The sequence below is a fragment of the Mauremys reevesii genome, linkage group 3 (genome assembly GCF_016161935.1).
Source record: "Mauremys reevesii isolate NIE-2019 linkage group 3, ASM1616193v1, whole genome shotgun sequence".
NCBI lineage: Eukaryota > Metazoa > Chordata > Testudines > Geoemydidae > Mauremys > Mauremys reevesii.
In genome coordinates, this window is record NC_052625.1 from 82,968,698 (window position 1) to 82,992,362 (window position 23,665).

Consider the following 23,665-nt stretch of genomic DNA (forward strand, 5'->3'; position numbering starts at 1 on the left):
TTCCAGCTAAAGTCAAGACAGCAAAGAATCCTGTGGCACCTTATAGACTAACACATGTTTTGGAGCATGAGCTTTCATGGGTGAAGTCAAGACACTCCTGTTCTGAAAAAGTTGAGCCTCTCTGACAGTACATCAGAACAGCAGCAACAGGTGGTACAGGATTGTATTTTGGATCAGTGGTGCATTCCTTGGCAGATCTGAGTCCCCTCGTCTCTCTGGCTCAGCTCTCACATGCCCCCTGAGAACAATTATATGAACCAAAAGATCCTTCTTTGTATGGCAGGCTCTATTGTGGTCACCGGGGTGGGGTTGACTATTGCTGAGGCTTCTTGAGCTCCCCACCCTGCCCCGGAGGAGCTCAAGCTATGCTTATGGACTGCCCTTTTTATCCTCCTGATGGTGAATGGATATGCTTGACAGCTCTGGATGACACTGCCGTGACAGGGGATACATCATTTACTCAGCATCCAACTCACTGCTTGGACCATCAGAAGGCATATGCCAGAATAAGTTAGTAAAAAGAACTTGCAGGACAAATATAGTTATAACTTCAGTGTTCACCCGGTAGGAAACACTGTTAGTAAGGTTGTAAAGTGTTTCAACTATAATCCCTTTCTTTCCACCATTCATGCGTTTCTGAAAAATTCTCCTTTGTGACTTAAGTATTCCAAATATCATATGCCAGTCTTAAGTTTGCTCCAGAGGGATGCTGACTTTCTACCACACCCTGTTTTATCACCTAGTTGGGATTTACATTATTTGTGGAGGGGAAGAGAGTAGGTAGTAGTCTTAACTTTTAATTTCCTTACTTTAGAGTAAAATAGATTGTGAAATAATAGAGCTTATTACACTCAAAGATACTGTACAAGTTAGTCATTTCTATATTGACCTAGTAAATATTTGTTTCACTGCAACGAGTCGCTGCTGTTTTTCTTTTTAACCACTAGCTTAAATTTTGCTGGCTCTGCAAGTCAGGGGCTCAGTCCTACTTCTAGTGACCTTAAAGTATTTTGCCATAAGAAGACATTCTACAAGTAGCTGTAAGTCAGCTATGTTCATTTCAGCTTTATTTTTTGGTATGTAGGGAGCAAGAATTGAGGGCTGCAACAAATCCATCTGCTAAAAGCCTGACAGAAACATGTGAGGGTATTACAGACAATTTATGAGTTTCCTCAAGAACGTCCTTCAAAAAGGTAACATATAATTAAAGTTGGAAATAGGGAAATGAATGGGAAAAGCTTTGTCGTGTGGTTTGAGCTGGCAGCATCTCTCACACAAAGGTACTGCACCCGTTCAGTTTATCTAGTCAGATAACTTGGGAGAGAGGTATGGCTTAGTGCTCTAAATATATCAGGTGTAGAAATCCCTGCAACACTGTATGCTCACTATATAAATACAAGTATTTGGTTTTAACCCTCAACCTGCTTCTCCCTACCCTCCTTTGTCTAGCTTACAGTTCTGCATTTGATATAAAAGCCTTAGGAGCAGGGACCACAACTGTTCTGAAATCTCTAGAAATGACCATGCATAGAAGTTCAAAAGTCCAACATCCTTCCAATGTAGATAAAAGGGTATCATAAAGTGGTGCCATTCCAGTGGAACCGTAAAAACAAAGGTCTCAGCTGCTCTGGGTAGACATCAGAGATTGCATGGCACTTTTCAAAAGGTATGGCCAAATTGTTACTGTGCAGTGGACTAGCTGGCTATTGACTTCTGAAATGTAGTCACAGCTGGTGCAGTTGTGTTTAGCTACACAATACTCAAATTTGTAAAACACTTTTGGATCCTTTAGAATTAAAGGTGCTACAAGACTTACCTAATAGTTTCAAATTTTTTCTAAAGTGAACATTGAGACACAAGAATACAGTCCAAAAATTCATTTGTGCTCAAAACTAGAGCTCTATGTGGAACAATTTTTTTTAATCCTCCTCCTGTCTCACCCTGCAATACCCACTCACATCCGCTCCCACATTGGGATAAAAATTTCAAGAAACACTCTCACTATTATGGCAGTGGGTCCATCTAGTACCCGCAGGATCCCAGTCCCGCTGCAGGGCTCTACTGAAAACTCTGTATGCTTTGAAAGGTAGAGAGACCATCTGGGATTTAAAAACCATCATCAAGCCATCATTTGCTCATAAGCCAAATTGCTTCTGTGGAGGAAGTTGCTCTATTAGGGCAAGTAATGCAAAAACATGCACGAGTGACCTCGTTCATGAGCACAGTCCCAGTGAAGTCATTAGGACTTCATCCATCAGTAAACTGATTTACATGTGTTTGCAGGATTGGACCCTTAAATTACAGGTAAAAAAAAAATCTATGTCTGTTTTAATTTGAAAACAACTGAACCAGAATACTGGAGCATTCCTATTCCAAATAAATATACATATTCTACATCCATATAATGTGCTTTCCATTATGACCAGAACATGGCTTACGCTTCAGTATATAGGAGGAAAACATTGTTCCTAGAACTGAATATTTTTGAAATTCAGTACAATGAACAAACATTCATGCAACTTTACATTTTATGACACACGTTTTTATTTTTGGGATGGGTCAGGAGAACAGGGGGATGTAAATAGAATAGGACAAGTTTTTTTTAATGCCAAGAGTATAGCAAGTTGTATCCAAATTATTACATTTAATACATTTGGAATACTAACCATGGTGAAAAGGGTACAATTGCTGAATATACACACAAACATGAGAATTTTCTAAATACAGAAGTTGTCTTTTTGATTACTAAGTTTGCTATATGAAACTTATAGAACTCCATTCTTTCATTTTTCACTTATGCCTTACTGAGTGAATTAGGTCAGAAATGATTTTTTTTTTAAATGTAGTACACATTTAAAGAGGTAAAAACATAAATTACTGCACATGAAATAGCTTTTTCCTATACAGCAGCTCTACTTGTGTAGAGTTTAGATTCCATTACTATCACAGTTTAAAGGAGAATACACACAAACAGCAACCTAAACTATCTTCACTTATGTCAATGCAACACATTATACAATGCTAACTTTTGTTGACAGTTAAATAGGGAACTACCTGCAGAACTGGATCTGTGATCCTGGGTGTAAGTTAAATGTGTGCCAGACACATGAACCAGGCAAACATCCTTTGAAGAATAGGCCCTTAAGGTCACTCTGTTTTTAAAACAGAAACTGCAGCCAGTTAAGGCATCTCTATACTGACGCAACACAAGACTTAGTTCAGAGGTCAAAAATGTAGCTACAATGTGGGAATTTGTCTTACAAAGGCTCACAGATACTACATCTACAATAATTGCTTTAAGACACCGTATACTGCCCAAGTGTACAGTGTCATTTTCCTTTACAACCAGCCTTCAGCCTAGCTAGTGAAGTGTGGTATTCGAAGGTAAGCATTTTACAAATCCTAAATTCAGGACAGCTTCTCTAAAAGTGTAATTTGAGATAGTCAAGTGAACACCTTAATAAACCACTGATTCCTGGAAGTTTGTCCTTTCACTGATGGAAACCAGAAAGTTTATAATATTTAAACTACTTAAATTGTCCAACATGTATTAGTTGTTCTCTCCCTTCCTTCTCAAGGCAGTCCAAATTATTAGACTGTATCAAAGTCTGATGTCAGAATTTTACAGCAGATTTTAAATTTCTAAATTTAAAGGGAATTAGCTATGTTGAACACTGCCGTTTTACTTAAAAATGGTGCAAAGAGCTGGCTACTCCCAGATACATGTTGAACACATTCAATATTACACACATGCACACACACACACACTTGCACTATTAAATCGTAATAAACGTAGTTTAATGCTTTAAAAAGCACTGAAAACAAAACAAAAAAATTATACTTCAAGCTTAGTTCTAAGCAAATATGGTAGTATCAAAAGTATTAACATATGCAAACTATACTCCCAATATACTTATTTTGTAGGGTTTGGGGTTTTTTTAAGTTGAAGGTTACCTTCCAGAAACAAAGTTCACCCAGTACAAAATATTGCAGTTTGTCCCAGTATCTTGTATTAAAGGTTTCCTGATACTTCATCTTCATGCGACTGAAAACACTTGCATAAGAGTTTGGCTTATTACAAGCCACACAGTGGCCGACAGACTGACTGAACCTATGCTTTTACTATTCAATACAGTAAAAGCTGAGTAAACCAGTTTGAAACAGATGTCTTGCATAAACATAGTTCTGTGACTGCTAACATCTCTAAAAGTCAATGTAAAAGTTATAGCCCCTTGGTAGCACTAAGAAAGTGAATTAGATCAGCAGGAAAAAAAGGTACTGATAACATTCACTAGCATACACATAGCTTTTGGGCTAGGAGGAAAAGAACATGGCAAAATATGGTTTTATGTAGAGAGGGGGAAAGACATATCTGAGAAATTGTGTAAACAATCCACCCAGTGCAGAACTGGAGTTAAGTAACATGGCTGATAAGAACAGACTAACTTAGTACAGCTTGGAATGTGTATATCAAATCATTTCTTCAAACAGTATTTATCTGTACTGTTGACAAACACATACCATCCATAGTTATTCACACTACAATTAGGAAAGAGTTATTAGAATACTCAGGATGTTATCACCCTCTTGATCAAAATTATAGCTGTAAGTTACTTGCCAAAAATCAGTAGGTTGGAAACACCCAGCCTGCAAATTAAAAATGATACCACCTGTCAAACATGCTGGAGGACTCCTCAAAACGTGTAGCACGTCACTTTCCAGAAGTTGCTTATGCATGTGTCACTTGTATTGACAGTCTGCCAAAAATAAATGAGTTTAACAACAGGTAAGGTAGCGGGGGTGTACCCCACAAGAAGAGATGTCTAGATAGATTCCAATCTTTCTTGGAAATGGGAGACACAGGGTGAAAGACTGATCCATGCACTTTTGTCCCTGCTGTGTTGTTCCTAGAAATATTCCTCCTCTTCATCAAAAAAGCCATTTTCCAAAGCATATGTGCAGTCTGCACTAGATTCAGCTTGGCATGCCCCTTTGTATTCTTGTATTGATTCATAAAGGGAGTACAGTTGACATAGCAATGACATATCCAGCTGCCGAAGGCCAACCTGATGGAGGGAAAAAATAAAGACATGTTGGTATTTCAAATGTGATTTGACTGCAATACGGTGGCACTTGCACACTTTTCCCCACAGCTACTCAGGTTCAGAGGATGAGTTGTGTGTCATCTTGAACAATTATGCAATATGGCAGCTTAATGAATGTACTTAGGAAGGCCATATCCACCCCACTGAATAAGCCAGATGAAAGAGCTGTGGAGAAAGCTGTGTTCCATGGTATAAAATGTGGCAAAGCATTCCTCGTGATTCAGTCATGTTACCATGCCCTGTTTACTGGGCAAAAAGCTGTGCAACCCTAGACAGGTGTGCTGCAATGTAAGAGAACTCAAACACTTTGTACGCCCTGTGATGCTCAAGATAGATTTACAGATGCGACCACATCCGTCCCATTTACTCATCTTCCTTGCACACAGACTGTGTGCAAGATGCTATTCTGTTTCAGAAATTCAGGACCAATGAGGTTAGAGTGTAACCAAAAAGTTATCAAATCTGTATAACCCAGGGAGTATAAAAATCAAGCTACTGAGTACCCACATCAAAGCATTCTAGAAGTTTGCAGGACTGGAAGCTATGGTGTATACATTTATCCCACTGCTCAGGAGATTGTAGCTATTAATTGCCTTCAAGTAGCCTGCTGGACTGTGTTACATTGATTTGTTTGCCCTGACAGAGGGCTACGGCATAAGTCAGCTGCCTCACGTGCCAACTTCTCAGAAAGAGTCCAGGACTAAGGGTAAATTTTTCAAAAGCATTTAAGTGGTTAAGAGTTGAAGTCTAATTTTAAACAAGTGAATTATGTACTTTTGAAAATTTTACCCTAGACAACCTGGACAGATCAGACTTGAGCAGTGGGAGGAGCTGACCTTTCCCCATGTAGCTAGGGCACCAGAATTACATGAATTAAAGTTACCATGTATCGGTGTGTGGGCAAGCATACACAGGCCCATCAGGTACAAAGCAGGCAGAGACCAGAGGGGAGAAAAACAGAGCTAGCCATTTAATATGTAAGAATTTCCTCACTCTGGCATTGAAGTGCCAATATACCTTTAAGAGTATTCAGCTGACCAAAGGAAATGCTCAAACCAAACATCTCCTTTATTTGCGATATGTTAAAAATGCTACACAGCTAAAATTTAAGTGAACTGCCATACCTACCAATTTCTGAAAACAAAAATTAGGTTGACACATAGTGCCTAATGAGGTTTAGTCCCAGGGAAGAAATTTACCATAACTAATAATTGGAGAAAGGGAAAATATATTTATTATTTGTATTGTGGTAGTACGTAGAGGCCTAAATCAGAAATCAAGACCCCACTATGCTAGGTACTGTACACTAAACAAAAAGACAGTGCCTGCCCCAGAGATCTTATGATTTAAATACCTGAAGAGAGGATGGGTAGATACAACACATGGATAAACAAGATAAAAGCAAGACAGGATTAGCTCTTTGTTTGGGGTCCTCCATTTCTGAAGTGAAGGAAGGGATAAAATAATGTCCCACAAACAGCTTCCCTCTACTTAAAGGAAGCTGGACATCAGTTCTCAAGTTAGATGTCACTAGACCACTGCCACAACTCCCTCATAACCTTCACATCTGTTTTTCTTCCCCATCTTCATTATTTCCTCTAGCTGCTGCCCCCTCCTCTCCCCCCCCCCACCCCCAGTGTTGTCCATGTGCTGCTACCCCAGCACCAAACTTTTCTCCCATCAAAAAGTGAAGCAGGATCAGGAGCAAGTCATTTTCTCTCCTCTGTTTCTCTCAGCCCTGGCAAAGAAGCAAGATGTGCAAAAGCAGCAGCACTAATGCAACTGCCCTCCAGGGAATAAGCATGACTGAGAAAAGAAGAGTGGGATAACTGTGGCTGAATTTAAACCCCTACTCCGCTCAAATCACAGTATAAGATCTTATTCAGCCTTGCAAGGCTAATGAATGTTTAGCAGTCCAGGCAAAGTCTACATCCTTAAGATGGCAACTAGCAATCAAAACAAATTACTCACCCCAAGCAAGCAAGCATGCAAGCAGGATGTTCTGAGGCTACTACATGTACGTACACAGAGGAAAGGTTAGGCAATCTTACATCAGAGGTGAATAGTATCTACAAATATTTGAAGGGCATCAACATTGAAGTTAAGAATTGTTCAGGGAACAATAATTAGAAGTGGTGAGTTGAAGTTGAACAAGGAAACCTTTAGGCTGGAGAACAGAAAAAGATTCTAGACAATCAGGTCTATGTCTTATTGGAAGTAATGGAGTTCTTACCAATGGAATGAGAGTTTCAGCTAAACACGCTTGGGAACATTCTGTAAAGACAAATTCTGCACTAGCTGGGAAATGGACTAGAATAGACATTCTAATAATTATTGTTTTTCACTGTTTGTTTTGTTCAACAAGGTAAAGGCAGGTTTAATTTTGATGTAGTACAATCTCTCATAATCACTATTTTATTGTCAATTTATGGCTCAAACCTAGACACTCAGCATCTTTCATGTTCAGTAGAACCTGTGCACAGAGACAAAGCCAGTATGTAGTCCATGATTTTGTGCTATATTTTCTAGAACCACTATAGACAGAGAGAACTTCTTAAACACAAAGGGCTAATATATCTTTACTAATAAAGTACTAATAATTGTTAAAAGAACAGAAGTACTTGTGGCACCTTAGAGAGTAACAAATTTATTATGCTCAAATAAATTTGTTAGTCTTTAAGTGCCACAAGTACTCCTGTTATTTTTGCGGATACAGACTAACACAGCTGCTATTCTGAAACCTAACAATTGTTAATACCTTGTTTTTCTGTATTTGTTCCATATCTCAGACAAACAAAGTAAACAGATCTATCAAGAAAGATAAAAACACAGTCTCTGGCTCTTGGCAATGAGACCACTGATTCTGCATTTCTTCAGACTTTTGCTAAAACATGCTGATCTTGTATGGTGAAAAAGTTCGCTCACTCAAAGTGTTCATAGTAGACACGGCAAAAGGCATAGTGAAAGTCATCACTGTACCTACTCCTTACTCAAATGACAGTTCAGAGAGGGTCTCCCCTCCCCCCCGAAAAAAACAAAAACCTTACTCCTTTCTATATCTACCATTGTCCCCTTCAAAATCCATTCAGAGAACTTCATTTGAGTATGGAGGGAAGAATGCTGGTACATACAGTATTTTTTCCCCATGTTGACATTAGAATCTTACCACAAGCCCTTTTCCACTGTTTAAACATCAAAAACATGCTCAATATTATTTTAATTTAGTAAAATGTAAAAAAAAATTAAGTTTGTAGAATATTAGTTATATTATAGCATTACCTGTCCAACAGAAAATTGGTGGCCTATTACTAAAATGTTAGAGACTCCTGAATTTGTCTGTCAACAACTGCACCTCAACTGGAGATATGTTCTACTGGGTAAAATATTTACTCCTCAAAAGATTTAATTAACCCAGATTATCACTAAGGATATTCTATCTACAGCATCAAAGAGATATTCTAATTTAAGCCATGTGATGTGCATGTCACTTGATTTTCCATCCAAAGACATTCAAATTTCTAACACTTTCTGAAATCAGGAATTATACATATTATGAAAAACTGAGAATTTTTTCCTGCTGCCCTTTAGAACATTGCTGAAACAGTGTTTGCAGGCCATGGAGATACAATGAATCTGACAACCACCTAAAAATGATTGCTCTATGTCAATACAAATTGATATCTGCAACATGAAATTCAAGACACTAATGTTGTTCAAACATTTTTGTTGTGACAGAATAAGATTTTAGCATTTAAAAATTTCTTCTTAGTATATCAAGGAGGAGCATTCTACAGGCTGGCAGCAACGCCTTATCAGACAAAACAAACATCACTGATTGTGGGATAAGGATAAAATTAAAGAACTTGAGTTAGCTTAAGTTTGGTTAAGAAAATAACATATTTGCTTTACAGTTTGTGGCTAGGAGGGAGAAGGCCCCAATCAGCAAGTAAAATAAAGCCATGAGAATAAGTAGTATTGCTTGTAGTGTAGAAAGGATGTATGGTTCCAAACTAACTATAAAGAGCTGCAGTAACAAGACAAAGAAAAGAAAAATTGTCTTAAAAGAAACAAGCTCAAATCGTCCCACTGTTCTGCTGGTAAACAAGGAGGGGGGGAGAGAAGATAAGGCCTTGGGAAGAAAGGAAGCTGTAAACCTGTTTTGGATTAAGACAGGAAATAAGGGTGAAGTCAGTAATTTAGCAATGACATCACTTGTTTGTCAAAAGGTATAAACTCTTCAAGGATGCATTGCCAGTTCTTGCCTGATTAGAGCTGACCAATATGGGTCTAAGCACCTGTGGATTTAGCCCATTTGTAAGTATCTTGATCAAATGCTTATAAGTGGTTTGTTACTGTTTGGATGTAGTAAATTGCTTATTAGTTAGGCTTTTTAGGCATGTTTAGAGCAATTCTATAAATACCATTTGGCCTTAATAAAGGATTTTATGGTTAAGTTTATGTTTGGTGGTTTCCCACATCAATATTAATAATTTCAAATATTAATAATTCTAACACTGATGCAACCCTGTTTAAACCAATGATCAGTCATGGATTTTGCCCTATCTACAGCCCTTTGCAAAGCAGCAAGAGCCCATAACACTCCAATTCTCAGAGAAAAAAAGTCATATTAAGAATGTCTACTCAGCACTTGGGAGCATGCTTCCCAGCTCCAGTAGACAGATGTGTGCTAACTCTGCTCAAGCTAGCACACTAAAAATAGCAGCATAGCCAGGGTAGCATGGATGGGGCTCAGCCTAGCCACCTGGGTACAAATCAACCCAGACTCTCCAGGGAACATACTCAGGCAGCTAGCCTAAGCCATCACCCATACTACCCCCTGCAATGCTGCTATTGTTAGCAAGGCAGCTTGAGCAGCGTTAGTACACCTATCTGCTACATTAACAGATTTCCTCTCACTGAAACAGCACAAGAAACTTTTATCATTTGAATACTCAGACACTTTTTGTTTTGTTTTGTTTGGCAGCCTTGATCACTGTATCAAGCATTTTCAAAAATACTTGACTGGAGGAGAAAAGAATTCCAGCAAAAGTGTTTCCTAAATCAACTCTAAACACAGGGGGAAAAAGTATTTTAAAAACAAATATTTTCAATAAAGCAGAAGGAAGAAAGAGAGGGGCATGGAAATGGGCCTAAACTGGGGGGAAAAAAAGAGACTGAACTAAGGGTGCATTTTGAAAAGTGTATTTTAGCTGTGGCTAAAGAGAGCCTGGAAATTTCTCTGGCGTGGTGGGTCATTTGCGTTCAGACAAAAGTATATTAATCCTTATTGTGATGCACCACAAAAAGCATACTTTCCTCACAATCCCTTGGTCTGTGGTAGGGATGGAGATGTTAAATATTTACAGCCTTAGTTTATCCCACAAAGTAACTATTATGGGTGTTCATAACTTTTTTTAGTATTATTATGCCTCTGTAGAAACCACTTCAGTTGTTTGATTTACATTGTATTTACGCTACTTGGAGAGCACACAGGGTAATATTTTCAGGAGACTATCAGTGATTTAGGAGCTGACCTCATTTTCAAAACTAATGTGGATACTTTAGCCACCACAAGCCTTAAAAGCTTAAGCTGCTTGGACCCTGTTTTCATGCAATGGCTTTTTAAAAACAATGGGGGGGGGGGCGGGATTTGGCGAGGATGACTCTGGACGTGGCCACCCCCCAGCGAGCACAGGGTCTGATCCAACTAACAGTTGTTCCGGCCAGGGGTGCTGGAACTTGTATGGGGGGGGGGGGTTGCTGAGAGCCATCCAACTAAACTGTAAACCCCAGCTGTGATGGAAACCACTTCAAGCCAGAGGTGCGGCAACAACCCCAGCACCCATGGGCCCAGCTCCAAAATCTCATACCCACACCTTTCCCCCAGTGCGAGCCTCAGACCAGGCGCCCCCGCCTCCGCCGCCGGTGGGGCCCTATCCACTGCCTCCTTCATGCGACCAAACTCCAGCCCCACCCCAGCACGGCCGCGGCTAGACCGGCGGGGCGCTCAGCGGGGGCCTCACGCCCAGGTCCGCGTGCGGCGCTTTCTAGGCGGCGGGGCGTGATTTCCTCCCCAGCGGGCCGGCAGCTGCGTGGGGGGGTCGGGGTGTCACTGGGGGGGGGGGCAGCGCCGCGCTGCCAGCTCCCCCGGGGGCTCTGCGGTGCGGGACGAGCCCCCGCAGCCCTCACCCGCCCCCCTCACTCACCATCTCTTTGCGGAGCAGGGCCAGCGCCGCGTCCAGGTTGGGCGGCCGGGGGGAGCCTCGGCCGCCGCCGCTGCTCGCCCGACCCCGGCTCAGCTCGTCCTGGATGCGGGATTTCTGCGCGTAGAGCCGCTCCAGGTCCCGCCAGCGCCCGCCGCCGCCCGAGGAGGAGTTCAGCAGCCCGCTCAGGCTCTTGGGCAGCGGCGGCAGCCCCGGCCCCCCGCCACTCTCCGGCCCGCTCATGCTGCTGCTGCTGCCGCCGTCCAGAGCGCCAGCCGCTGAGAAGCAGCCACCGCCCCCTTGGGTCCGAGCGGCTCCCAGTCCCAGCGCCGGAGCCCGCCCCTACGGGCCGGCCCCGCCTCCGGGCCGGAGCGGAGAGGACAGGGGCGGGCTTGTAGGGGGCGGGGTGAGCAGAGAGAAAAGGGGGCGGGGTGATGAGGAGAACCGAGGGAGGGAGAAGGGGGTTGGGGTCACTAGGGACACAAGTTCAGCCGCCGGGCAGTTAGCAGCGCTGGGCACCCCTCCCTTTTCGTGCCCAGGGTGCCAGCACCATGCACGTTTGCTGCACTGCCATCGAAAGGCTTCCGTGGGCCCAGCCCCGGCTACCTGAGCGCTCAGTTCTCCCTGGACAGCGATTCCTTCCCACACAGCTCCACTCCACCGGGACTGTCCAGCTTCCCAGAGATGAGGAGGCCCCAGAGTGGCCCGGTAAGGAACAGACCCCCCAGGAGAGCTGGGCCTAGAGCGACCAGACATCCCAATGATACCGGGACAAAGACAATAGGGGCTTTGCCTTACACATGCAACTATCCCTCTCCATCCCCCCTGGAAAAAAACGTGTCCTGGTTTTTCACACTTGTTATCTGGTCACTCTACTCTGGGCCTCATCCCAGCAATGATAAGAATGACCTGGCACCTCACTGTATTTAGGACTGAATGCAAAACTCATCTCTTTAACTTAGCTTTTCTACAATAGGTTCTTCCTTCACTCACACCCATATTGACACACAAGACATGCACAAGTCTATAAATTAATCAAACTGTTTCCTCTATAGGTGGGAGAATAGCAAGACTGCGTTTGTGAGATTTTTTTAAATCCTTGTGAGACCTCAGCTAAAAAGGCAATGGGGCCTTTGTAAAGATCTAGATATACATAGTGGGGGGTATTTGTGTATGTGAATGGGGAGAAAGTGATCTGGGTATGTGTAAGTGAGAAGAAGGGTAGGGTATGAGAGCAGAATGGAGTATGTGACATAGGCGTGAGATAGAAGAAGGGAGTCTGAGGTGTATAAGGGGGATGGGGCATAGAGTGGAGACAGCAAAAAGGATCTAGAAATGAAAATCAGCTGCCTGTTTTGCTTGTATAATAACAGCCATATTGGGTCAGACCAGAGGTCTTCTATCTTCTGGCCGTGGCCAATGCCAGGTGCTTCAGAGGGAATGAACAGAACAGGTAATCATCAAGCGATCCACCCCCTGTTGCCCATTCCCAGCTTCTGGCAAACAGAGGCTAGGGACACCATCCCTGCCCATCCTGGCTAATAGCCATTGATGGACCTATCCTCCATGAATTTATCTAGTTCTTTTTTTGAACCCTGTTCTAGTCTTGGCCTTAATAACATCCCCTGGCAATGAGTTCCACAGATTGACTGTGTGTTGTGTGAAGAAATACTTCCTTTTGTTTGTTTTAAATCTGCTTCCTATTAATTTCATTTGGTGACCCCCTAGTTCTTGTGTTACGAGAGAAAGTAAATAACACTTATTTACTTTTTCCACACCAGTCATGATTTTATAGACCTCTATCATACCCCCCAGTCATCTCTTTTCCAAGCTGAAAAGTCCCAGTCTTATTAATCTCTCTCCTCATTTAGAAGTTGTTCCACACCCTTAATCATTTTTGTTGCCCTTTTCTGTACCTTTACCAATTCCAATATATCTCTTTTGAGATGGGGCAACCACATCTGCATGCAGTATTCAATATGTAGGCGTACCATGGATTTATATAGAGGCAATATATTTTCTGTCTTAGGTTTGGATGAGGTTTTGGTTGTCTCTGGCAGCCTGAGAATAGGATTCTTTTTCTAGCCTGGGGGTTGTTCTTAAGGACAAAATAGATTGTGGACAGGCATGGCTAGTATCATCAAATATTTTACATCCTTGGTCAAGTGAAGTGACAACAAACACAAGAGACTATTAAAAGCTATTCAAGTCTCAAGAACTGGGGAAGAGAATGGCCAAATTCTGCCTCTTTGAAAATGTGTAGCATTATCTTGTTTATCTGATCTGTAAGTCTGTATAGCTGCCATGCATCTCACTTAAAAGAAAATTCCCATTTCTAGTTGGAATGTCACAAAATATATCAAAATATCCAATGGTAAAATTTGATATTCTTGTCCAATGTTTTATTTGTAGGGATTGAAACTAGAGAAATCGCAAAATACTTAATACCTTCCTAGCCAAAGAATGTATATCTGCTCTGTTCTGTAAATCTTCCTGGGATATCCTTGCCCATTTGTTGCATATATTGTGACCACTATTTACCTCAGTCTTCAGCTTGGAGGTTTTTGTGTGGATTCCTCTCTCACAGACATCACTGATTTTAATCCATCATTTAGACTACTCCATAAAAAAGTGCTACCACAAAAAGCCTGTTAAACCTGTACAGCAAACTTCTATCCTGGGTAGCAAAATTTTAAGAGTGAGAGTTACTCATCAGAATTTGCTGCCTGTTGCTATGCCAGGAATGAGAACTAGTGATGGTAGCAAATTGTGACAAGTTAATGACATCCATCAGCTTTATTACCAGGACCACAGGCTCTTATTTTCTCCAAACAGCAACAGAATAAAAACATGAACCAACTATAAATTTTCCTCATTTGTTAAGTCTGTACACGCACGCATGCACACACAAACACATTCACTCACTCACTAGATATCTTGGATCTCCCTGGTCACTGTCACTCCATAGAAAAGCCAGAACTTTGAAGTTCTTCTTTTGATACTCATTCAGCTAAGCAACAGAGCTGAGAGACTGAAAATAAAAATCAAGGAAGGGTACAAAACTGGAGTTGTCAGAACATATTGCCACTGCAGATCCAGACTCTTAGAAGTGTACAGTTTAGCAGTACAGTCCTCGGAACCACTTAGAAGGCAATTACCATTGGAACTGCATGTACGCCAATTTGTACCTGTTCATCTGATGCAAGGTTATATAATAGATTATTGCACCACCAGCTCTCAATGTCTTTCCACCAATTGAGAGGAATGAAATCACTACATATGTAGATGGACACATAAGAAACATATGGATGAACCACTTCACCATTCGTTGAAATGCAGCCACCTATACTATAGAACTCTGCAGCTGTTTAAGAGCACACAATACCACTGCACAACAGTGTAGAACAGGCAGGGTAATATGTTACCAGTAGCATTTGAGTTCTGCATCCTAAGGGGACTTCATATCTTATGCATCAGGATGCAAGCTAATTAGCTAGGGAGTCAAGAAGGAATTTCTTTCCTCCCCGAATATGCATTGTGTAGTTGGCTAGGTACTTTACTAAGGGGCTCTGCACCTTCTATAGCATCAACTCTGGCAGGTTATAGCCAGAGACAGGATACTGGACTTGATGGACCTGCTTCAGATTCTGGTATGGTGGATTCTCTATAACACAGTAGCTCATTGTAACTATGCAGAGAAATTTAAGGAGACAGAATGTACTTTACAAAATTGGCATTTGTCCAGGACATCAGTGCTATTATTACTACACCTGAAAAAGTTACTGTATGATCTAGAATGACACAAATGGTCAGGACCTTGCTCCTTGTCTTATTTGCAAACGTTCAGTATTACAGTAGCCCCCCATCCCATGCTATGACATTGGTTCAGCAGGAAGGTTGCCATCTGCTGAATCACCAACATCACTCACAGCAGCATCCGTGGATTGTCTTTCAGTGTTTCCTGTTCAAGAACTGACCAGATCATATCCTTCTTAGTGTGTAAGTTAAGCCTCTAAGTGATTTCCCATTTTCCTGTGATGAAAGGTGGCATGAACTTCACCCAGCTTTCTTTCTGACTCATATGGCTTTTACATGGTTTAAATATCATTGCTGTCTTTGACAATAGTTTCATTAAACCAGTTTAATATGGAATTTTTTACCAACCTCTGTTTTGTATCTATGTGCTTCTTCGGAGATCAGTTATAAGGGGATTATAATGCAGATCATAGTGAAGAAGAAGAGTTATCCTTTCCATCTGCCATGATGCAACTTCAGTCCTAACTAATTGTGAAAAATAAAATAGTGTGTGATGAGTCTTGGGGTAACCAGGACTAAGAGTCACCTTGTTACTCCCTGCCTCTAATGAGAGAATGTCTTGCCTGTGGTAGCTGAGTGTTAGCTCCCTAACACCACCAGCCTTTCAGCCACTCAAACACTGTCCTTTGGGCTATGCCAGCCCTGTCTTTGCCTTGGAGGTTAACAGAAGGTACACCCAATTCCCCAAGTCCCTTGAAGTGTTCCTGTGATATCCAGCTCCTCACACTGGCAACTCACAGAAACTTCAGATCCTCTGCACCCAAAGGAGCTGTGTGTACCCCAGTTTACCAGTTTTTACTTTAAGACCCCACTCCACAGCACTTATGAGCACTTATAATAAAACAAAAGAATGTTTAAGAAATAATAGTGGGTCCACTAGAAGCAAGAGAGAATCATTGATAGAAACAATGATTACAATGTTACCCACGATTTTCAGAACCCAAAGCAGTCATAACTTAACTGTTTCACTCCAGGTGGTGTCAGGTATAAACCAATGGGAAAACAGTACTTACGGCTGATGACAGATTGATGCAAGTAAGCATGCTTTTATCTAAAACTACAGTTTATTAGATTTGAGCACAGACAGGCATAAGCTATAGGTTTAAAACATCCCAAACAATTACCTAGAATGTCAGATGGTATTGAATAATTAGCAGCAGGTCAGCGATGGCTGATCGCTTCCCCACCAGGGAGTATGGTGTCAGGAAACAGTCTCTCAGGATAGCATTAGAGAACTGCTCCAAAGTACACTCTATTATCTAGTCTTTTATAACTAATTTTTACAAAACACATAACTCATAGTGACCCCAACTTGGTCATCACTTCTAACTTCAATCAACTACTTATCAACATAACATTCCTAACAATCTGAGCTTCTATATCAAAGACACCCAAACTCAAAATCTCCATCCACTTATTTTATTTCAGTCTCAATTTGTTGACTCTTTTTTTCCCCTCCTCTCATTCTGATTAGCAGAAACTGCAAGCATGCAGCTAGCATTTGACCTGGCCTCCAGAAACCCTGCTTGTTCAAATTAACCCTTAACTATGTGGTATTCTATTTTATTAATTCATAGTGGCTAAGTGCACACAAAATGGTTGCAATTAGCTTGCTCAAATTCTGGGGTAACACTCCCCTCCATTCCAGGGCAACAACAATATAAAACAAAATCATAAAACACAAAGGATGGCCTACACTTAATAGTTACCATTCCTATCTAATAAAGTAGGTTCCCCTCTTCCCACAATTCAGTCTGTGGCAGAGTTGGCAGGCTTCCCAAAAGCCAAGATCCAATCTTTCATAAAACACCTCCCCTCAACAAGATGTCTCCTCAATGAATAGATGTAGAGTGTCTTTCTCCACCTTGGATCTACTGAATCAGTCTTTTGTCTTTATTCACAGACAGGGCAATCCTCTGTCCGTTATAATGTTCCTTTATATCTCTAAGTGGTTTAGATTATTTGCAATTGCCTTTGATGGTTTTACATTGACTGCTCTGGAATGGAGCAAGGGACAACTGAACCTTGCATTGCATCACCATCTGACCAGGGAGGGATAACAACTCCCTCCCACTTTAATGAGCCATTACTGAGATATATGATTCTTGTGTGACTAACTTTTACTCTATGACCATAAGGCATAGTTTTCAATATAGTTACATTATTCCTTAAATATTACCCATACATACATCTTACAATGATTACAAGTATTGATAAGTTACAAGCTTTCAGTAGAAACCTTATATGCTACCCTTCCTGGATAAATACTGTGAAAGTGGTGTACTAGGTGCAGTGAGTTTGTCAGGTCTGAGACAGGAGTTGCTTGTAAAGAACAATGAACCTTTTGCTTGTTGGCACCACTGGTGAGTCACATAGTGGCTATCATGTTGTTTTATTAAATTAAATCCAACTAAAACCATTCTTAATGTTCCCTCTATGCCAAGTATGTTTGATGACAGTACTGTTGACTCTTCAAGTATTAGGATCTAGGCATTGTGTTATACTTCAGTTTATTAATGGACTTATTTCTTTACTCTGTTACCAAAGATCATTTTTGCTAAATGAAAGCCATTTGGAACCTCTTCTGAATATTCTTATTTTATTAAAGTTAGCTTAGCATAATTATTTTTTTCAATGTCTGATCATACATCATATCTCAATTGCAATTTATTGAGATGTAGAGGCTCAACTTCTTCTTCAACATCCTGCACTTATATCATTACTTCTAGTTAAAAAATATTTACACTGGCTTACAGTACAGGTTCATATCAATTGTGAAGTTTGTCTGTTGGCTTTTCAGGCTCTAAATGGCTCTGCTCATGCAAAGTTACTTTCTCTAACCTATTATTTTAAGTCTAAATTAGCTGTTTATTTACTCTGACCCAGTTGTAACATGGTGATAATGGAAGCTGGAGTCTTCTGCAATTATGCCTCTCTGTTATGGATGTACTTCCTTTAATTATATAACACACTCAGGGCTAGATCCACAAAAGGACTTAGTGCCCAACTGCCATTTAAGGCACTTAAGTCCAACATTTAGGTGCCACTGAGGTCCTCAAATTTCCACTCACCTGCCACCTAATCCTGAAGGTGCCTAAAATGCCTGTGCACCTAAGTTTCCACTGTTAAAGTTAGCCTAAGCATCTACATTTCTGCCAGTCAGCATGTACACTGCTGCTTCAGTCTAGGCATAGTCACTGACTCCATGGGTGCTCCGGGACTGGAGCACCCATGGGGAAAAAAATAGCTGATCAGCTCCTCCCCCTCCCCACCAGCATCTCCTGCCCGCTGGCAATCAGCTGTTCAGTGGCATGCAGGAGACCCTGGAGGGGTGGAGGAGGAGTGGTGGCAGGAAGAGGCAGAGGGAGGGTGGGGCACGCTTGGGAAGGGGGTGGGAAGAGGTGGGGTGGAGGCAGAGTGGGGGGTTGAGCACCCCTGGGGAAACCCATAAATTGGCGCCTCTGAGTCTAGGCATCCAGGCACATTTCATGCCCAAGCCCCAGTGGGATCCTCAGATGAGGCGTTTCCCCATGTACCTTGCCAGTGGGACCCGATCCGTTGGGCATTCTCAGAGCATGCCTAAACCCACACAAAACAGTTGGGGTTTTAACCTTAACACTGAGCCAGGTTCCATTCCCCTCTTTGTCTGATGTGGAGCAGGACCTGGATACGCACCTCTCAGGAGAGGTGCCCTAGCTACTGGATTATAATGTAGTCTGGTGTGAGGCTCTCTCTGTCTCTCATGTTAATGCTGCTCTACTGTGTATAAGTGATTAAATATGCATTGGGCCAGACAGAACATGTGACTGTGTCTATAGTCCAGTGGTTAGGACACACATCTGAAAGGTAGAGAAGCCATGTTCAGCTCCACATCAGGCATGGGGGGGACGACTGATTCTCACATCTTGGGTGAGTGCTCTAACCACTGGACTAAAGGTTATAATGGAAACCTCTTTTCCCTCCCACATTTCTTGCAAAAAACAGGTTAGGCGTCCAACTCTAGGAGAGGGTTCACAGCTGAAAATCCCAAGCAAAAATAGGTATCTTCCTCTGGCCCCGATTTTGGGTGCCTAACAGCCTGAGAAGTGCAGGGCTTAGGCCACACCCCTCCCATTGGCATTTCCTATTGGCTAGTTTGGGCAATTCCCCACTCAGCCTGTTGGCTTCTGTGGATCACATTCTTAGGTGTCTAGATCTCCCCATACATTGTTTAGGGGACCTAACTCAGGGCTGTGGATTCCACTAGGTGGCTAAGAGGTAGGTATTGCACCCTTGAGCATTGCAACACCAAAGGCTGGTTCTCCACTAAAAAAGGTTTGTCTGCATAGCTGTGGTAGTCAGGGATGCCCCCAGCTGACATAGCTGTGCCAGCAAAACACTCAGTGTAGCTGCAGCTATGCTAACAGAAGAGTGCTTCTGTCAGCATAGCTGTAATGCTGTTATAGAAGGTGCTACTGTGCCAGCAAAAAACTTGACAGCATACGCTGCATCTACACTAGAGGGCTCTGTCAGTACAGCTATACTAGGCGAGCTAGACTGGCAAAGCATGTGTAGTGTATGCCACGCTTACGTTACGTCCCTTTGTGGCTCTAGCCCTCAGCCTTTGTTGGTTTTTAGAACTAAACTAGAGAAAGGTGTTACTGCTGCTAACTTTTCTTTAATTAATGATACTAGATAGAAAATACACAGAAAAAAATACATTAAAATATTAAGTTTTCAAAAGCTGGGAAATGACAGAATTGGGGCTGCCTATATAACCTTAATTTGGCTTCCTTGTGCATATGCATTCTGATACAGTCTTTAATTACATGATCACATACTGTTTTTTCCACAGGACACTGCCCTGTTCAGTGCACGGGATGGACAGTGGTCACTGGCAGGTAGTCATTCAATATTTCTTTTTATTGTCATCAGTCAGTATGTAACACTATGCCTTAATTACTACATATCATTTGAACCCTTCACTGAATTAATGTATTATTTCCCAACAGGCTTTTCTATGATGTTCTACACTGTAGTATCTGACTGGTTCACAACATTTTAGAATTTCTTTTTACAACACCCCTGTGATGTAAGATGGCATTATCCCTATTTTACAGAGTGGAACGAGGGCCTGGTGTATACCTAAAACTTAAGTTGACCTAGCTCCATCACTTAGAGCTCTGAGCTATGTTAGCTCGACCTAAGCCCCGCTGTAGGTACAACTAGAATTCTTCTGTTGACCTAGCTGCCGCCTGTCGGAGAGATGGATTACCTACATCGATGGAAAAAACCCTTCCTCTGATGCAGCAAGCATCTACACTACAGCTGCACAGTTGCAGCATCATAGCTGTGCCACTGTAGTGTAGACATGGCCTAGGACACAGCGAGATTAAGGTCCTTTCACTTCCAGAACCTGGTGCCACAGCAGCCTGTGGCAGCCTGGAGAAGCAGATCCAGGAAAAGTCCTGCTCAGCCCCTGAAGACCACATCCCATCACAATGACCAATTGCTTATTTTGTTATTGGTGCCAAACTCTAGTTTGCCCATGTCTGGATTAACCAAAGACAGATGCAGTTCACCTCAGAGAAAAGCATAAACCTCCCCTATAGTGCATCTCACTGCACAATGCAGTACTAGGTTGAAATTCACCTACTCTGTCTTTTTATCTTATTTAAAAAGATATAATAATGCCCCTCCCGTTTCCCCACCTTCCCATTCCCACAGATTCTCCCTCATTTCATGTGCTCTGGGAAAGAGTCTGTCATGCAGAACAGACCACATTCATGACTGGTGCAGTACTGTAGTCAGTTACGCCAGTGATGAACCAGGCCCAGCTGTGTCAGTCTTGCATGCCAGCTGATAAAAATAAATCACGCAATTAAGAGAAAGTGTGCAGTGTAGGAATGAAGAATTTCAGTAATACACAAAAATTAACGGGCCTGAAAGAAATAGATATAATTTTGTGACAGGATTTAAAATAAAGTATCATCACACACCCCCAGTTCTTAGTAGCTTTGTCAGTTTTTAGTCTTCTTTCGCTGCCTCACAAATAAAGAAAATAGCACTTCAAAGTGCTAATGGAATTTTTTTACACCTAATAAGTTTCTGATAAAACCTTGGGTGAAAACCATTTGCCTCTTCAAAATGGCAGTTGAAGGAGGCAGTTAGCACTACTGCTCTGCAATTCAATTTTGTCTTGCAACAACCAGCTTCTGACTCTTAGCAGTGCAGGCTCAACTTACAGTAGCAGCCTTGCAGAATCTGATTACTGAAAGCAGATAACCAGGGAAATCAGAGCTGTAGGCTTTGAAGGTATTTGTCTTATTATCCCTGTGACACTGAACAGACCTTTCTCTTCAGAGAGATCTGTGCTGGGGTCAGCTCTTACTGGGGTGCTCTCCTGGTTGTGCTGAGGTCATTTGAGGTGGAATGTATGAAAGTTCTTACTGCACAGATAAATTAAATGGCAGAAATGAAGTGCTACCGAAATTTAACAGACAGGAGAAGTGAGGATGATTGGTGCTCACAATATGTGCAATATTTCAGATTCTCCAGTCATCTGATCTCTGCCTTGATTTATTTCAGAGGGGGAGCAAATGATTTTATTGAAACAACATTAATTATCTATTTATTTTATCTGAAATGTGTATAAAGCACATTTTAAGCATATACAGCAGCTTCTACAGAGCATTATATTCAATTTATTAAAACGGATACTTTTTCTCTCTTCCTCCTCCAACCCTCAAAATAAGTTATGCATATTTTTTTTTATTTTACAAAAGCAAGTCTACATACCCGGCAAAGCTTTAAAATAATAGTATTACAAATATTTAATGTTTCAACATGTGTCATACAGCAAGCATAATTGTTGAAAATATTGTGTTGGCATGAGCGCATATAACATCAAATTCTTACCTGAAATGAACCTAAGACAGAAATGTAACCAAGGCCGTTTAAATTATAGTCTCTCAGTCAGAGAAGAAAATGCAAATTCCTTTGTCTTCTTCCTCTGTCAGGAAGACATGACAAGATCCTTCTTAAGCCTAGGAAGCAACAAAGAATCCTGTGGCACCTTATAGACTAACAGATGTTCTGCAGCATGAGCTTTCGTGGGTGAATACCCACTTCTTCAGATGCAAGTGGTGGAAATTTCCAGGGGCAGGTTTATATATGCAAGCAAGAAGCAAGCTAGAGATAACGAGGTTAGTTCAATCAGGGAGGATGAGGCCCTGTTCTAGCAGTTGAGGTGTGAAAACCAAGGGAGGAGAAACTGGTTCTGTAATTGGCAAGCCATTCACAGTCTTTGTTTAATCCTGAGCTGATGGTGTCAAATTTGCAGATGAACTGGAGCTCAGCAGTTTCTCTTTGAAGTCTGGTCCTGAAGTTTTTTTGCTGCAGGATGGCCACCTTAAGATCTGCTATTGTGTGGCCAGGGAGGTTGAAGTGTTCTCCTACAGGTTTTTGTATATTGCCATTCCTAATATCTGATTTGTGTCCATTTATCCTTTTCCTTAGAGACTGCCCAGTTTGGCCGATGTACATAGCAGAGGGGCATTGCTGGCATATGATGGCATATATTACATTGGTGGACGTGCAGGTGAATGAACCGGTGATGGTGTGGCTGATCTGGTTAGGTCCTGTGATGGTGTTACTGGTGTAGATATGTGGGCAGAGTTGGCATCGAGGTTTGTTGCATGGGTTGGTTCCTGAGCTAGAGTTACTATGGTGCGGTGTGCAGTTACTGGTGAGAATATGCTTCAGGTTGGCAGGTTGTCTGTGGTCGAGGACTGGCCTGCCACCCAAGGCCTGTGAAAGTGTGGGATCATTCTCCAGGATGGGTTGTAGATCCCTGATGATGCGCTGGAGGGGTTTTAGCTGGGGACTGTATGTGATGGCCAGTGGAGTCCTGTTGGTTTCTTTCTTGGGTTTGTCTTGCAGTAGGAGGCTTCTGGGTACACGTCTGGCTCTGTTGATCTGTCTCCTTATTTCCTCGTGCGGGTACTGTAGTTCTGAGAATGCTTGGTGGAGATTTTGTAGGTGTTGGTCTCTGTCTGTGGGGTTAGAGCAGATGCGGTTGTACCTCAGTGCTTGGCTGTAGACAATGGATCTTGTGGTGTGCCCAGGATGGAAGCTGGAGGCATGAAGGTAGGCATAGCGGTCGGTAGGTTTTCGGTATAGGGTGGTGTTAATGTGTCCATCAATTATTTGCACCGTAAATAATTAAGCCTAATCTACGCTACAAAGTTAGGTCAATGGAAGCCGCCTTTCGTCGACATAGAGGTGTCTACACTTAAATTTGTCTCCCACTGATGTGAGTGCCTCACGAAACAATAACACCACCTCCCCAAGCAGCATTGAGCTATGGTCAATGTACTGAGGTCAATGCAGTGTGAGTACAGACACTGTGTTACCTAACACGGCTACCACTCTGAAATCTGTGTTACTTATGTCAACTGTTCTCCAGCAACATTCCCACAATGCCCAACAATGACCGCTCTGGTCACAATTGTGAACTCCAGTGCCCGGGGGCTACAGAGACCAGAAGTGCCCCCCACCCCT

At 42.0% G+C, this 23,665-nt stretch overlaps 1 protein-coding gene and 1 long non-coding RNA gene across 2 annotated transcripts; one reads left to right on the top strand and one right to left on the bottom strand.

Moving 5' to 3' along the window:
* Window positions 1-1,088: 1,088 nt before the first annotated feature.
* LOC120400097 lies at window positions 1,089-20,213 on the top strand. The gene is made up of 3 exons (XR_005595532.1): window positions 1,089-1,193; window positions 19,959-20,004; window positions 20,116-20,213. It is a non-coding gene; the product is annotated as an uncharacterized LOC120400097 (long non-coding RNA).
* Window positions 2,533-11,575, bottom strand: FAM89A (family with sequence similarity 89 member A). The gene is made up of 2 exons (XM_039528462.1): window positions 11,312-11,575; window positions 2,533-5,066 (listed from the first exon to the last, which is right to left on the bottom strand). The coding sequence occupies exons 1-2, from the start codon at window positions 11,549-11,551 to the stop codon at window positions 4,908-4,910; spliced, it is 399 nt and encodes a 132-aa protein (XP_039384396.1). The 5' UTR covers window positions 11,552-11,575; the 3' UTR covers window positions 2,533-4,907.
* Window positions 20,214-23,665: the final 3,452 nt, after the last annotated feature.

Bases quoted from the DNA above. Each gene is read 5' to 3' on its own strand.
- FAM89A (XM_039528462.1), bottom strand. From the start codon at position 11,551: ATGAGCGGGCCGGAGAGTGGCGGGGGGCCGGGGCTGCCGCCGCTGCCC. The intron at 5,067-11,311 runs GTGAGTGAGGGG...TCCCTCCATCAG, and splicing joins CCCTGCTCCGCAAAGAGATG to GTTGGCCTTCGGCAGCTGGA.